The sequence below is a fragment of the Macaca nemestrina genome, chromosome 1 (genome assembly GCF_043159975.1).
Source record: "Macaca nemestrina isolate mMacNem1 chromosome 1, mMacNem.hap1, whole genome shotgun sequence".
Lineage (NCBI taxonomy): Eukaryota > Metazoa > Chordata > Mammalia > Primates > Cercopithecidae > Macaca > Macaca nemestrina.
Genome location: NC_092125.1, coordinates 17,403,742 through 17,417,227, shown reverse-complemented (window position 1 = coordinate 17,417,227; position 13,486 = coordinate 17,403,742). Strand labels below are relative to the sequence as shown.

General features: G+C 40.4%; 1 protein-coding gene across 19 annotated transcripts in view; it reads left to right on the top strand.

Annotated features, from left to right (window-relative positions):
- The window catches only part of LOC105499180 (DISC1 scaffold protein), a 426,110-nt gene that overhangs the window by 128,455 nt on the left and 284,169 nt on the right, over positions 1-13,486 (top strand). For 17 of the 19 annotated variants that reach the window (XR_011610479.1, XR_011610480.1, XR_011610478.1 and 14 more), the window contains exon 4: positions 7,326-7,476. The exons of 1 other annotated variant lie outside the window; for it this stretch is intronic. Coding sequence is in view for 11 of the 18 variants with exons in the window: in XM_011771662.3 (XP_011769964.2) it covers positions 7,326-7,476 (151 nt within the window). In the remaining 7 variants the exon portion in view is untranslated. Of the gene's footprint in view, positions 1-7,325; positions 7,477-9,468; positions 9,524-13,486 lie in introns of all 19 variants that reach the window. One more of the 19 variants, XM_071074298.1, reaches the window with a different exon arrangement.

Here is a 13,486-nt window from a genome sequence, read left to right as displayed (position 1 = left end):
ACAAAGTGCCAGGCATGATGCTAAATGCTTTGCATAGATTATCTCAGTTAATCCTCAGAAGACCTTATGATGTAGATACTATTATTAACCCCATTTTTTACAGAGCAGGAAACTGAAGCTTAGAAAGGTTAAGTAACTTGAAGGTCAGACAGCTAGAAATGGCAGAGTTGGAGAAAACTCAGGTTTTCTCCTAACCCCTATGGAACAGATCTGGATGCATCTTTACATACATTATGACTGTATCAGGTTGCTATTTTAGAACACATAATTCAAGAACTTTATTGCGTTTCACCAAAGTTTTGATTTTGTAGAACAAGAAATAAAGCATTAGGAAAGTAATCATGTAATCGTTTGAATGCTTGCTGTCAGTTAAGGAATGGGTACACTTCAGCATTATCCTAGAAGGTCTTATCAGGCCAGACTCTTCTGCATATTTTAAGTGGGGTGTCTGAATTAGCTTCCGCAGTAACTGCTGAAGAAGGTAGCACAGACTGAGAAGTCTGCTAATGACCTGGGACTTGATCTTGGACAGATGATCTTTTCTAGTATCCTTAGAATGAATTGTTGGTAAATGCTCTTAGTTTCCGGCTATAGGTTTCAATGCATATGGCAAGTTTATGTGAATGTCTTTCACTTAACAGCCCCAGAGATGCAAGTTTTCTGCCCTTTCCTCTACCTTTTTGGTACCCAGGTGTGTGCCTTAGGGGTGGGCCAGTGCAGGAAAAGAGTTAGGTTGAGAGGCACACTGCGACTCATGTTACCCTCTGCTGGTGTATGATAAAAGGTTTTGTTCAAAATGACAAGCTTGGCCGGGCGCGGTGGCTCAAGCCTGTAATCCCAGCACTTTGGGAGGCCGAGATGGGCGGATCACGAGGTCAGGAGATCGAGACCATACTGGCTAACATGGTGAAACCCCGTCTCTACTAAAAAATACAAAAAAAAAACAAAACAAAACAAAACAAAAAAAAACTAGCTGGGCGCGGTGGCGGGCGCCTGTAGTCCCAGCTACTCCGGAGGCTGAGGCAGGAGAATGGCGTGAACCCGGGAGGCGGAGCTTGCAGTGAGCTGAGATCCGGCCACTGCACTCCAGCCTGGGCGGCAGAACGAGACTCCGTCTCAAAAAAAAAAAAAAAAAAACAAAATGACAAGCTTGTTGAAAAGTGTGTTTTGATTTAGACTTGTGTCTTATCAAAATGGCCTCCTTAGAAAATGGCTTATAGAGCCATAAGAACATAAAGGAGTCTTTGTGATCTAGTGTAGACACTCTTCAAACATTTTCTCATTATGACGTTAAAAAGGATAATGTTTGTAGTGCACGCTGGGGTAAGTAGTAAGTGCTCATGGCCCGAGGTGATGGCTTGGGATGTTGGGCTGCCCTAGGGCCCACCCACTGCTCCAGGGTGAAGAGGATCAAGGTGTCAGTGCACCTGCCAAGGACCACCAGAAGGGAAGCTCTGATGATTGGTATCTTAAAACCCAGTCCTTCCATTTCTGCAGAAATAGTTTTATGGGAAACTTTCTAATTCTTTGGGCATTTGATTTTGAAGATAAGTTCTCATTAGAATGGATTCCAATTTCTGCAGTTTACTTAATTTTTTTTTTTTTTTTTTTTTTTTTTTTTTTTTGAGACGGAGTCTGGCTGTGTCTCCCAGGCTGGAGTGCAGTGGCGTGATCTCGGCTCACTGCAAGCTCCGCCTCCCGGGTTCACGCCATTCTCCCGCCTCAGCCTCCCAAGTAGCTGAGACTACAGGTGCCCGCCACCATGCCCGGCTAGTTTTCTGTATTTTTTTTTAGTAGAGACGGGGTTTCACCATGTTAGCCAGGATAGTCTCGATCTCCTGACCTCGTGATCCACCCGCCTCGGCCTCCCAAAGTGCTGGGATTACAGGCTTGAGCCACCGCGCCCGGCCTGTTTACTTAAATTTTTTAAAAAATAATTTGATACCAACTCTTTATTAGCAAAGAACATGGAATAAATCTTTTTTTGTGTGCCAGGAAGCATAGTGTTTTTTCCATAAGAAACAAAGGTGGAATATATGTAATGGGTGAGAGACAACCAAAACTTCCCACATAAGGGCCAGTAAGAGAATCCCAACAAATAGCAAAAGTTCATTTTCCAGGACCCATTCATCACAGAACAATTCAAAAGCTACATAAAGATCAGTCTCATCTGCATTTTAGAAATACATTTCAATTCACCCATGGATCCAACAGCCTTTCAGATAGATAGAGAAGTTTTTATTAACTAACTTAGGAAAAAACACCACCTGTTAAACTCATAAATGATTGTTTAAAGAGTATCTACAGAATTCTCCTCTCAATGTTTCCATGTAAAAGAAATGAAAATTAATAGTACCGAGATCCTCGTTAATAATGAGCCACTGATAAACGCAACATATTTATAACTTGTGTAACATTTTATTTATGTGCATTCTTTGAGCATTATGCAATATGTAATTAAAATTTTTTAATTAAAATGTAATATCTTTATTTGTTGTCAATTGATTTTTCCCCCATTAAAAAATTTGCAAATGATAATTGTGCATATTCATGGGGTACATAGTGATGCTTCAGGACATATAATATATAGTGATCAGATCTGGGTAATTAGCATATCCCTCATCTCAAACATTTATTATCTTGTTTTTTTTTTTTTTTTTTTTTTTTTGAGACATAGTTTTCCTCTGTTGCCCAGGCTGGAGTGCAGTGGTGCAATCTCGGCTCACTGCATCCTCCACCTCCCGGGTTCAAGTGATTCTCCTGCCTCAGCCTCCTGAGGAGCTGGGATCACAGGCGCCTACCACCATGCCTGGCTAATTTTTGTATTTTTAGTAGAGACGGGGTTTCACCATGTTGATCAAGCTGGTCTTGAACTCCTGACCTCAAGCAATCCACCTGCTTCAACCTCCCAAAGTGCTGGGATTACAGGTATGAGCCACCGCGCTCAGCCTAAACATTCATTATCTTTTTGTGTTGGGAACATTCAATATCCTTCCATCTATTGGAAACTGTAAAATATACTATTGTGAGCTATAGTCATTCTCCATTGCTGTAGAACACTAGAACTTACTCCTCCTATCTAGCTGTAATTCTGTAACTTTTAACAAATCTCTCCCTATCCTTCTCTTCCTGCTTCCCTTCTCAGCCTCTAATATCCTCTATCCTACTTTTTACTTCTATGAGATCAACCCTGACACAGTTTGGATGTTTGTGCCCTCCAGATTTCATGTTGAAATGTGATCTCCAGTGTTGGAGATGGGCCTGGTGGGAGGTGTTTGTGTCATGGAGTGGATCCCTCGAGAATGGCTTGATTCTCTTCCCATGGTAATGAATGAGTTTTCGCTCTATTAGTTCACATGAGAGCTGGTTGTTTAAAAGAGCCTGGCATTTCTCACTTGTTCCCTCTCTTGCCACGTGACATGCCTGCTCTCCCTTAGCCTTCTGCCATGATTGTAAGCTCCCTGAGGCCCTCACTAGAAGCAGATGCTGGCACTAAGCTTCTTGTAAAGTCTGCAGAACCATGAGCTAAATAAATCTGTTTTCTTTATAAATTACCCAGCCTCAGGTATTCCTTTATAGCAATGCAAAATGGATTAAAACAAACTCATTTTAGCTTCCACATATGAATGAAAACATGTTTAACTTTCTGTTCCTGTCTTATTTCACTTAACATAATGTCTTTCAGTTCCATCCATGTTGCCAAGAATGACAGGATTTCATTCTTAATGACTAAATAGTATTTCATTGTGGATATATACCACATTTGCTTTATCCATTCGTTTGTTGTTGGACACTTAGATTGATTCCATATCTTGACTATTATGAGTAGTGCTGCAAGAACATGGGGGTGTAGATGTCTCTTTGAGATGCTGATTTCCTTTCTTTTGGATAAATATCCAGCAGTGGGATTGCTGGATCATATGGTTGTTCTATTTGTAGTTTCTTGAGGAACATCCATACTGTTCTCCATAGTGGCTGTACTGGTTTACGTTCCCACCAACAGTGTAGAAGAGTTCCTTTTTCTTCACATCCTCACAAGCATTTGTTATTTATTTATGTTTGTCTTTTTGATAATAGCCATCCTAACTGAGGTGAGATGATACTGCATTGTGATTTTGATTTGCATATACCTGATGATTAGTGATGTTGAGCTTTAAAAAATATATTTTTGGCCATTTTTATGCCTTCTTTTGAGAAATGTCTGTTCAGATTATTTGCCCATTTTTATATTAGATTATTTTTCTTTTGTTGAGATGATTCAGTTCCTTGTATATTCTAGATAGTAATCTCCTGTTGGATGGGTAGTTTGCAAACATTTTCTCCCATTCTGTAGGTTGTCTTTTCACTCTGTTGATTGTTTCTTTCTTTTATTTTTTTGAGAAAGAGTCTCACTCTGTTCCCCAGGCTGGAGTGCAGTGGCATGATCACAGATCACTGCAGCCTCGACTTCCCCAGACTCAGGTGATCCTCCCACCTCAGCCTCCTGAGTAGCTGGGACTACAGCCATACACCATCATGCCTGGCTAATTTTTGTGTTTTGTGTAGAGATGGGGTTTCACCATATTTCCCAGGCTGGTCTTAAACTCCTGGGTTCAAGTGATCCTCCTCACTTAGCCTCCCAAAGTGCTGGAATTGCAGGTGTGAACCACTGGGCCTGGCCTCATTGATTTTTTTCTTTGCTATGTAGAAGATTTTTAATTTGATAAAATTTCACTTGTTTAGTTTTGCTATTGTCGTCTGTGCTTTTAAAATCTTATTCATAAAATATTTTCCCAGACTCATGTCCTCTGTTTTTTTCTCATAGTTTTATCATTTTTGGTCTTACACTTAGGTCTTTGATCCATTTAGAGTTCATTTTCATATAAGGCGAGAGGCAGGGGTCTAGTTTCATCCTTTTGCCTATGGATATCCAGTTTTCCCAGCACCTTTTATTGAAGAGACCTTCTTTTCCCCAATTAGTGTTCTTGGGACCTTCGTCAAAAATCAGTTAGCAGTATATATGTGGATTAATTTCTGGATTCTCAATACTGTTTCATTGGTCTGTGTATCTAATTTTATGCCAGTACCATGTTGTTTTGGTTACCCTGGCTTTGTAGTATATTTTGAGGTCTGGTAGTGTGATACCTTCAGTGTTGTTCTTTTTGCTTATGATTACTTTGGTTATTTGGGGTCTTTTGGATTTTTTTTTCTATTTCTGTGAGAAATGTCACTGGTATTTTGATAGAGAGAGCAGTGTTAGTGTAACAATATTAATTCTTACAATCCATCAGCATGGGCTGTCTTTCCATTTGCTTGCATCCTCTTCAATTTCTTTCATCAGTGTTTCGTAGTTTTCCTTGTAGAGATCTTTCACTTTCTTGGTTAAATTTATTTCTAGGTATTTTAATATTTTTGTAGTTATTGTAAATGAAATTTCCTTATTAATTTCTTTTTCAGCTAGTTTATTGTTCATGTATAGAAATGCCACTGGTTTTTGTATGTTAATTTTGTATACTGCAACTTCACTGAATTCATTTATCAGTTCTAAGAGTTTTATTGCTAGAGTCTTTAGGTTTTTCTAGATATAAGAGCATGCAATCTGCAGATAGGGACAATTTAACTTTCCCCATTCCGACTTGAATGTCTCTTATTTCTCTCTCTTATCTAATTGCTCTGAATAGGACTTCCAGTGCTATGTTGAATAAGAGTGGTGACAGTTGGGCATTCTTGTGCTGTTCCATTTGTTAGAGGAAAAGCTTTCAGCATTTCCCCATTCAGTAAGATATTCACTGTGTGTTTGTTATACATGCTATTTATTACATTGAGGTACTTTCTATACCTAATTTGTTGAGAAATTTTTTTATTATGAAGGGATGTTGAATTTTATCAAAAACTTTTTCTGCATCTATTGAGATGATCATGTGATTTTTGTGCTTCATTCTATTGATGAGATATATGATGTTTATTGATTTGCATATTTTGAACCAAATTTGCATTCCTGGGATAAATCCCACTTTTATCATGGTATATTATCTTTTTGATGTGTTGTTTAGTTCTGTTTGCTGATATTCTGTTGAGAATTTTTGTGTCTCTTTTCATCAGAGATGTTGGCATGTAGTTTTCTCTGTTGTGTCCTTGTCTCATTTTGGTGTCAGTAATAAGTAGAATGAGTTAGGATGAATTCCTTGCCTTTTAATTTTCTGAAATAGTTTAAGAAGAATTGGTATTAATTATTCTTTAAAGGTTCAACAGAAGGTGTGGAATAGGGGTAGGGAGTGCATATCTTATGCTTCTAGTCTGGAGCAATGCAGCTGTGCAGATTCCTGGCAGCTCTCCACACTGGACTCAGGGCTTGCAAGAACTGTGAGATTCTCCTTTTGTAAGGACTGTAGGTGTTTGCTGTGTCAACAGGGGTTGATGAGGTCCTTCTGTTTATCTTTTCCATGCAATGAGAAGTCCCTCCTGACTCCAGGCAGATTCAATCTGAACAGGGGATACAGGGCTGCAGAGGCTGAGTGCCTGCATGCTGCCTTTCTGGACTGCCATTCACCACAGTTGCATCTTCACTCCCCCACTGTACTCCAGCAGCCTCCCTTCAACACTCCAATCAAATCTTATCTGTTTATTCATTGCCTTTGTCCTTTTCTTAGTTGGGTAGGGGGGCAGGCAGAATTCCAGGCATCTCTAATCAACCATCTGCTGACATCACTCTTTCAAATGATCTGTAGTTTATTTTTATTTTTTTAAGAAAAAATTGTATTACAAGGATTCTATATTTATACCTTATGCTAGGAGACTTAAGGTCATTAAAATATAATAGAACCCCTACTTTACAACAGAAGTGGATATATAGTCATCTATAGCATGGTAGAATTCGAACATCACTTCTGTGGCTTTAGTAACTGTGACCTGGCTCTATCTGGATGTGCAATTGCTGAGGAAATGTTAAAATCAAAACTTGTGCACTGATTTTTTTAAAAAAAGTAATTATATAGAACTCACCAAAATTACAGTTTTTTTTTCCCAAAATGCTTACTGTGCTTTTAAAATAATTAATATTAAGTATCCCTCTGTGTGAAGATCATAATTATGACCATCATATCACTATGTCAACAATGATCTTTGAGAGTTAAAAGAATAAAAGATAGGAGAGCCATCTTGTTGGTGCAAAGAAGATTCTTAGAAGTACCAACTGAGAGATAAAAGTGCTGGCCTAGAAACTAGTAACCTTCTCATGATGTCATTAAGGCGAAGGTTGACTACGACTGGAGCTGAGAGACACTGGCGTTATCTATTTTGCATTTCATGGTTCTTTTTTCCTCTCTCTCATCATTTTGGGTTTCCAGCTGAGACATTACAACAAAGATTAGAAGACCTGGAACAAGAGAATATCAACCTGCACTTTCAGCTTCCTTCAAGGCAGCCAGCTCTTAGCAGCTTCCTGGGTCACCTGGCAGCACAAGTCCAGTCTGCCTTGCGCCGTGGGGCCACTCAGCAGTGAGTACTTGTCATTGTCACCATTTTCCCCTCAGGTTTCTTCCTACCTCTCAGCTCCCACATAGTGAAGAGCTGGGAGGAGCTTAGCTGTAGAGACCCTCAGCTGCCTTTCCTGGGAAGGGCCCTTTGTTGGTTGAGAAGGTGGGGATTTTTCCAGAGTGAGGGATGACCCATGTGGGTCATGCTTCTCTAGAAAGAAGACTTTTCTGCTACTTGACAGAGAGAGACCCTCCTCAAGTGCAACTGCATCCCAGGTCTGAAGCATCTCTTGGGAAGCTACCCTTCTAAGAAGGTGGGGGTAATTTCCTCTTGTTGAGGCAACTTGATGTCCTGTGATCATATTAAGTCTGTAAGATAAACAGATGGTCCCCTCTGACCAAGCAATGAAAATCCATCCTCCTCCTAACTCTACCGCCAGCTCCTGAGCAACATTTGCTATTTCTGTCACCCAAGGCTCTTCTGAGATCAGTAATACATAGAGAGCAATTGCTGCTTCTAATCCAGTGGCTTGTAGTCCTGGCTGCATGTTTGAATAACTTAGAAAGATTTAAAACCTACCAATGTCCAGGCTCCACCCCAGGCAAGCTAAGTCAGAATGTCTAGGTGTGGGAGGCAAGGGTGGCTCCCAGATATTGGCATGCTTAAAAAGGCTGAGAACCACTGCTCCATCTACCTGCGTGTTCCCTCTCTCCCCAGGTAAAGGTCTGAGAGGGAACAGGTGTTTTATGAATGCTATGAGCCTCATCACAATTCAGGTCTCTTTCTACTTAGTTATCAACATGGCCACAACAATTCCACTTTATTTCCCACTTCCAATTGGCCCTGACAATCACAAGATTTTCTGGCCTATTCCTATTAAGTGTACATGGCATTATACATTTAGTTTACTTTGGTACCTCCCTAAAGCCTGCCTGCACAGTGAGGCCAATTATTTTCTCAGTTTTGCCAGTAGCATATAGCAGAGTGAGTGGCACCTGGTAGGTGCTTCCTTGTAACTATTTGCTTAGTGAACTTTTTCATGGTTCTCTTCAATAGGGAGTAAATTTCACCTCGACATTTTTATTCTTTTCTAATCTGACATTTAGACATCATTGCAACATTGCGTGTTCCTCTTTCTTTCACACATGAGACCACTCCCAAGTTGACTTTTTATGTAATTCTCTCATTCTTTTATCTTTGGGGTTATTTCTTGTCCTCTACTCCAGTCTTGGGAGATTTTTAGCATATAGAAATGGGGTACAAAAATTGAGGCACAATAAATTTAGCTAATTTTTAATGTTTCTATTTATTTAACAAACACTTTCATAACAGTTACTAAGTGCTTTAGAAGTTACTCATTTAACTTATTTCCATTTTTTAAAATTGTGGTAAAATGCATATAACATAAAATCCATCATCTTAAGTGATGGTGATTGAGTGATTAAGCCATTATTAAGTATACAGTTCAGTGGTATTAAATACATAATAATATTATGCAATCATCACCACCATTCATCTCCAGAACTTTTTCCTCTTCCCCAAGTGACACTTTGTACCCATTAAGAAATAAATCCCCATCCCTGCCCCTCTTCCAGCTCCTGACAATCACATTCTAATTTCCATTTCTCTGAATTTGTCCACTCTGTGTACCTCATACAAGTGGAATCATACAATATTTGCTGTTTTGTGACTGACATTTCTCATAGCATAGTGTCTTCAGTGTTCGTTCATCTGATAGCATGTGTCAAAATTTCCTTTCTTTCAAGGCTGTATAATACTCCATTGTGTGGATAGACTACAGTTTGCTCATTCATTCATTTAAATAACTCATTTAATGTTCATGACAATTCTAAGGGGTATTATTATTTTATATATATTATTTTATATATTTTATTTTATATAGTATTAAATATATATATTTTATATATTTCATATATTTATATATAGTATTATTTTATATATTGATATCTATGTGTATAGAGATCCATATCTACATCTGTACCTGAATTTTAGGATGAGGAAACCAGGCCCAAGAGAAGCTAACAAACTTAGGCAGACCAACCAGCAGGTGAGTGCTGAGGGAGACAGAAACCCAACTGTCTAGCTTGCATCCTGGCCCTGAATCAGTGCACTGTGCTGTCTTTTAGCCCTACCTGCAATTTGGATGGAGAGTGTATTAGTCCATTGCTATAAAGAAGTAACTGAGACTGAGTAATTTATAAATGGAAGAAGATTGATTGGCTCATGGTTCTGCAGGCTATACAGGGAGCATGATGGTAGCATCTGCTCAGCTTCTGGGGAGGCCTCAGGAAACTTACAATCATGGTGGAAGGTGAAAGGGGAGCACACACATTGCATTGCCAGAGTAGGAACGAGAGAGAGAAAAGAGGGAGGTGCCACACACTTTTAACCAATGAGATCTCATGAGAAGTCTATCATGAGAATAGTGCCAGAGAATGGTGCTAAACCATTCATGAAGTATCCACCCCCATGATCCAGTCATCTCCCACCAGACCCTGCCCTCCAACACTGGGGATTACAATTTGACGTGAGACTTGGGTGGGGACACAGATCCAAACCATATCATTCCACCCATGTTCTCCCCAAATCTCATGTCTTTCTCCCATTGCAAAATACAATCATCCATTCCCAATAGTCCCCTAAAGTCTTAACTCATTTCCAGTGTTAACTCAAAAGTTCAAAGTCCAAAGTCTCATCTGAGACAAGGCTAGTCCCTTCTGCCTGTGAGAGTTTGTAAAATATAAAAACAGTTAGTTACTTCCAAGATGTAGACATTGGGTCAATACTCCTGTTCCAAAAGAGAAAAATTGGCCAAAAGAAAGGGACTATAGGCCCCATGCAATTTGAAGCCCAGAAGGGCAGTCATTAAATCTTAAAGCTCCAAAATAATCTCCTTTTGACTCCATGTCTCACATACAGAGCACACTGGTGCAAGGAGTGGGCTCCTGTGACCTTGGGCAGCCCTACCCCTGTGGCTTTGCAGGGTATAGCCCCTGCAACTGCTCTCACAGGCTGGCGTTGAGTGCATGCAGCTTTTCCATGCTGAGGATGCAAGCTGCCAGTTGGATCTACTATCCCAGGCACTGCAGGATGGTGGCCCCCTTCTTACAGCTCCACTAGGCAGTGCCCCAGTGGGGACTCTGTGTGGGGCCTCCAACCCCACATTCCCCCTCCGTATTACCCTAGTAGTGGTTCTCCATGAGGGGTCCTGCCCTGCAGCAGACTTCTGCCTAGACAACCAAGCTTTTCCATACATCCTCTGAAACCTAGGCAGATACTCCCAAGCCTCAACTCTTGCACTCTGTGCACCCTCAGTCTTAACACCATGTGGAAATTACCAAGGCTTATGGCTTGCACCCTCAGAAGCAGTGGTCCAAGGTGTATCTGGACCCCTTTGAGTCATGGTGGAGTTGGAAAAACTGACAGCAGTGTGGGGAGCAACGTCCTGAGCCTGTGCAGAGCAGTGGGGCCCTGGGTCTGCCCCATGAAACCATTCTGTCCTCCTAGGCCTCTAAGCCTGTGAGGGGAGGGGCTGCCATGAAGGTCTCTGAAATGCCTCTGAGGCCTTTTCACCATTGTCTTGGCTATTAGCACTGAGCTCCTTCTTACTTATGCAAATTTTTGCAGCCTGCTTGAATTCCTTCCCTGAAAATGGGCTTTTCTTTTCTACCACATGGCCAAGCTGCAAATTTTCCAAACTTTTATGCTTTGTTTCCCCTTTAAATATAAGTTCCAACTTTAGGTCATTTCTTTGCTCATGCATATGAGAATGGGTTGTTAGAAACAGTCAGGCCACATGGTGAATGCTTTGCTGCTTAGAAATTTCTTCCTCCAGATACCTTAAATCATTAATCTCAAGTTCAGAGATCCACATATTCCTTAGGGCAGTGGCACAATGCAGCCAAGTTCTTTGCTAAGCAATAACAAAATTGACCTTTACTGCAGTTCCCAATAAGTTTCTCATTTCCATCTGAGACCTCATCAGCCTGGCTTTCACTGTTGATTTCACTACCAGCATTTTGGTCATAACCATTAAATCAGTTTCTAGGCATTCCCAAACTTTTCCTCATCTTCCTGTCTTCTTCTGAGCCATCCACACTCTTCCAACCTCAGCCCTTTACCCAATTCCAAAGCCACTTCCACATTTTCAGGTATCTTTATAGCAATGCCTCACTTCTTGGTACCAATTTTCTGTATTCGTCCATTTTCACATTACTATAAAGAAATATCCAAGACTGGGTAATTTATAAAGAAAAGAGGCTTAATTGGCTCACAGTTCTGTGGAATGTACAGGAAGCATGATCTGGCATCTGCTTGGCTTCTGGGGAGGCCTTAGGAAATTTACAATCATGGCAGAAGATGAAGGGGGAGCTAGCATATCACATGGCTGGAACAGCAAGAGAGAGAGAAATGGGAGGTGTTACTCACTTTAAACAACCAGACCTTGTGAGAACTCTATCACGAGAACACCAGAGGATGGTGCTAAACATTCATGAAAGATCCATCTCCATGATTCAATCACCTCCCACCAGGACCCACCTCCAATACTGGGGATTACAATTTGACACGAGATATGTGTGGGGACACAGATCCAAACCATAGCAGAGAGTGATGCTTTTATTGTGGTCTTGCCTAATTTTTTGATAGAATATGATTAACTAAAAGCCAGTGTCATGCATTCTTAATTATATTAGGTTACACCATAAGGACATCTCTTACATTTGACTGTTTGAAACCTGTCAAACATTTTATGGGATTTGACCTAGTAAGGCCCCCAGAAAAGTATAGGTCTTTATTTAACATTTATCAAGCCAATATTAACTTTTGGCTTACTTTATGAGCTATCATCGTCTTTCCTTTTCCTCACAGGAGTTGTCTGTGTACTGTGCTTTTATGTTCCATTCACTTTCTGAGCTCACTGTGACCTGATTTCTATCTCTATCACTCCTCAAATCTCTACCAAAATCAGCAATGACTTTCTATTTGCTAAATTTAAAAGACATTTTTCAATTCTTATTCTGCTATATATCACGGCAGCGTCTAGATTTTTTAATAAATTCATTCCTAAAGCTCCCATTTCCGTTGGCTTTCATGATTTCACCCTTCCCGGTCTTCCTGCTACATTTCTGGCCATTCTGCTTAATGTCTTATGAGCTCCTTCTCTCCCTTTCTTCTAAAATTTTTTTTGAGACAGGGTCTCACTGTATTGGCCAGGCTGGTCTCAAACTCCTGGGCTCAAGCAATTCTCCCACCTTGGGCTCCTGAAGTGTTGGGATTACAGGCATGAGCCACCATGCCCGGCCCCTTTCTCTTTAATATTGTTGTTTTTCTGTCTTCTGTTCTAGCTTTTCCTCTCTTCTCACTTTGTATCTTCTTTCTTGGTGGTCTCAAATACTCTGAGGCTTCAGATACTGTTTCTATACTAATTTTCCCCAAATTTCTATCTCTAGCCCCGATTTATCTCCAGAATTCCAATCCACAATTCAGTTTTCTATTGAACATCTCCCTTATTTTTACTAAATGTAGTATCTTTTTATCCTTAAAATTACTATCTCTTTATCCTTGTCTTTTACTAAGTTTACTATCTTTTAAACTAAATTTACCATTGTTCTTCCCATTTGGTTCCTTCTCCTATATCCCCAGTCTGAGTGACTTTCACTGCCATTTACCCAGTTACCCAAGCAAGGACTCTGAGGTATCTCTGGGTCCTCCCTTTCCATCCCTCCCCACAGTCCTTGGTTACCAAGTCCTGTTGCGTCCACTGTCTGTCTCTCTCATTCCCACTCACTTGTCTCACCTGCATATCCATGCCTTAGTTCTGGTCTTTAACATTTTCAATCTGGATTATGGCAATGGTCTCCTTGCTGGTATTTCTGATTCCATTATTACTGCCTCTCATGCATCTTCCACAAGGCCATGATAGAAGTATTACATTATGCTCAATGGCTCCCCATTGCTTGCACGATAAAATTCATGTTGCTTAGTGTGACATTAAAAGTCTTCACGATCC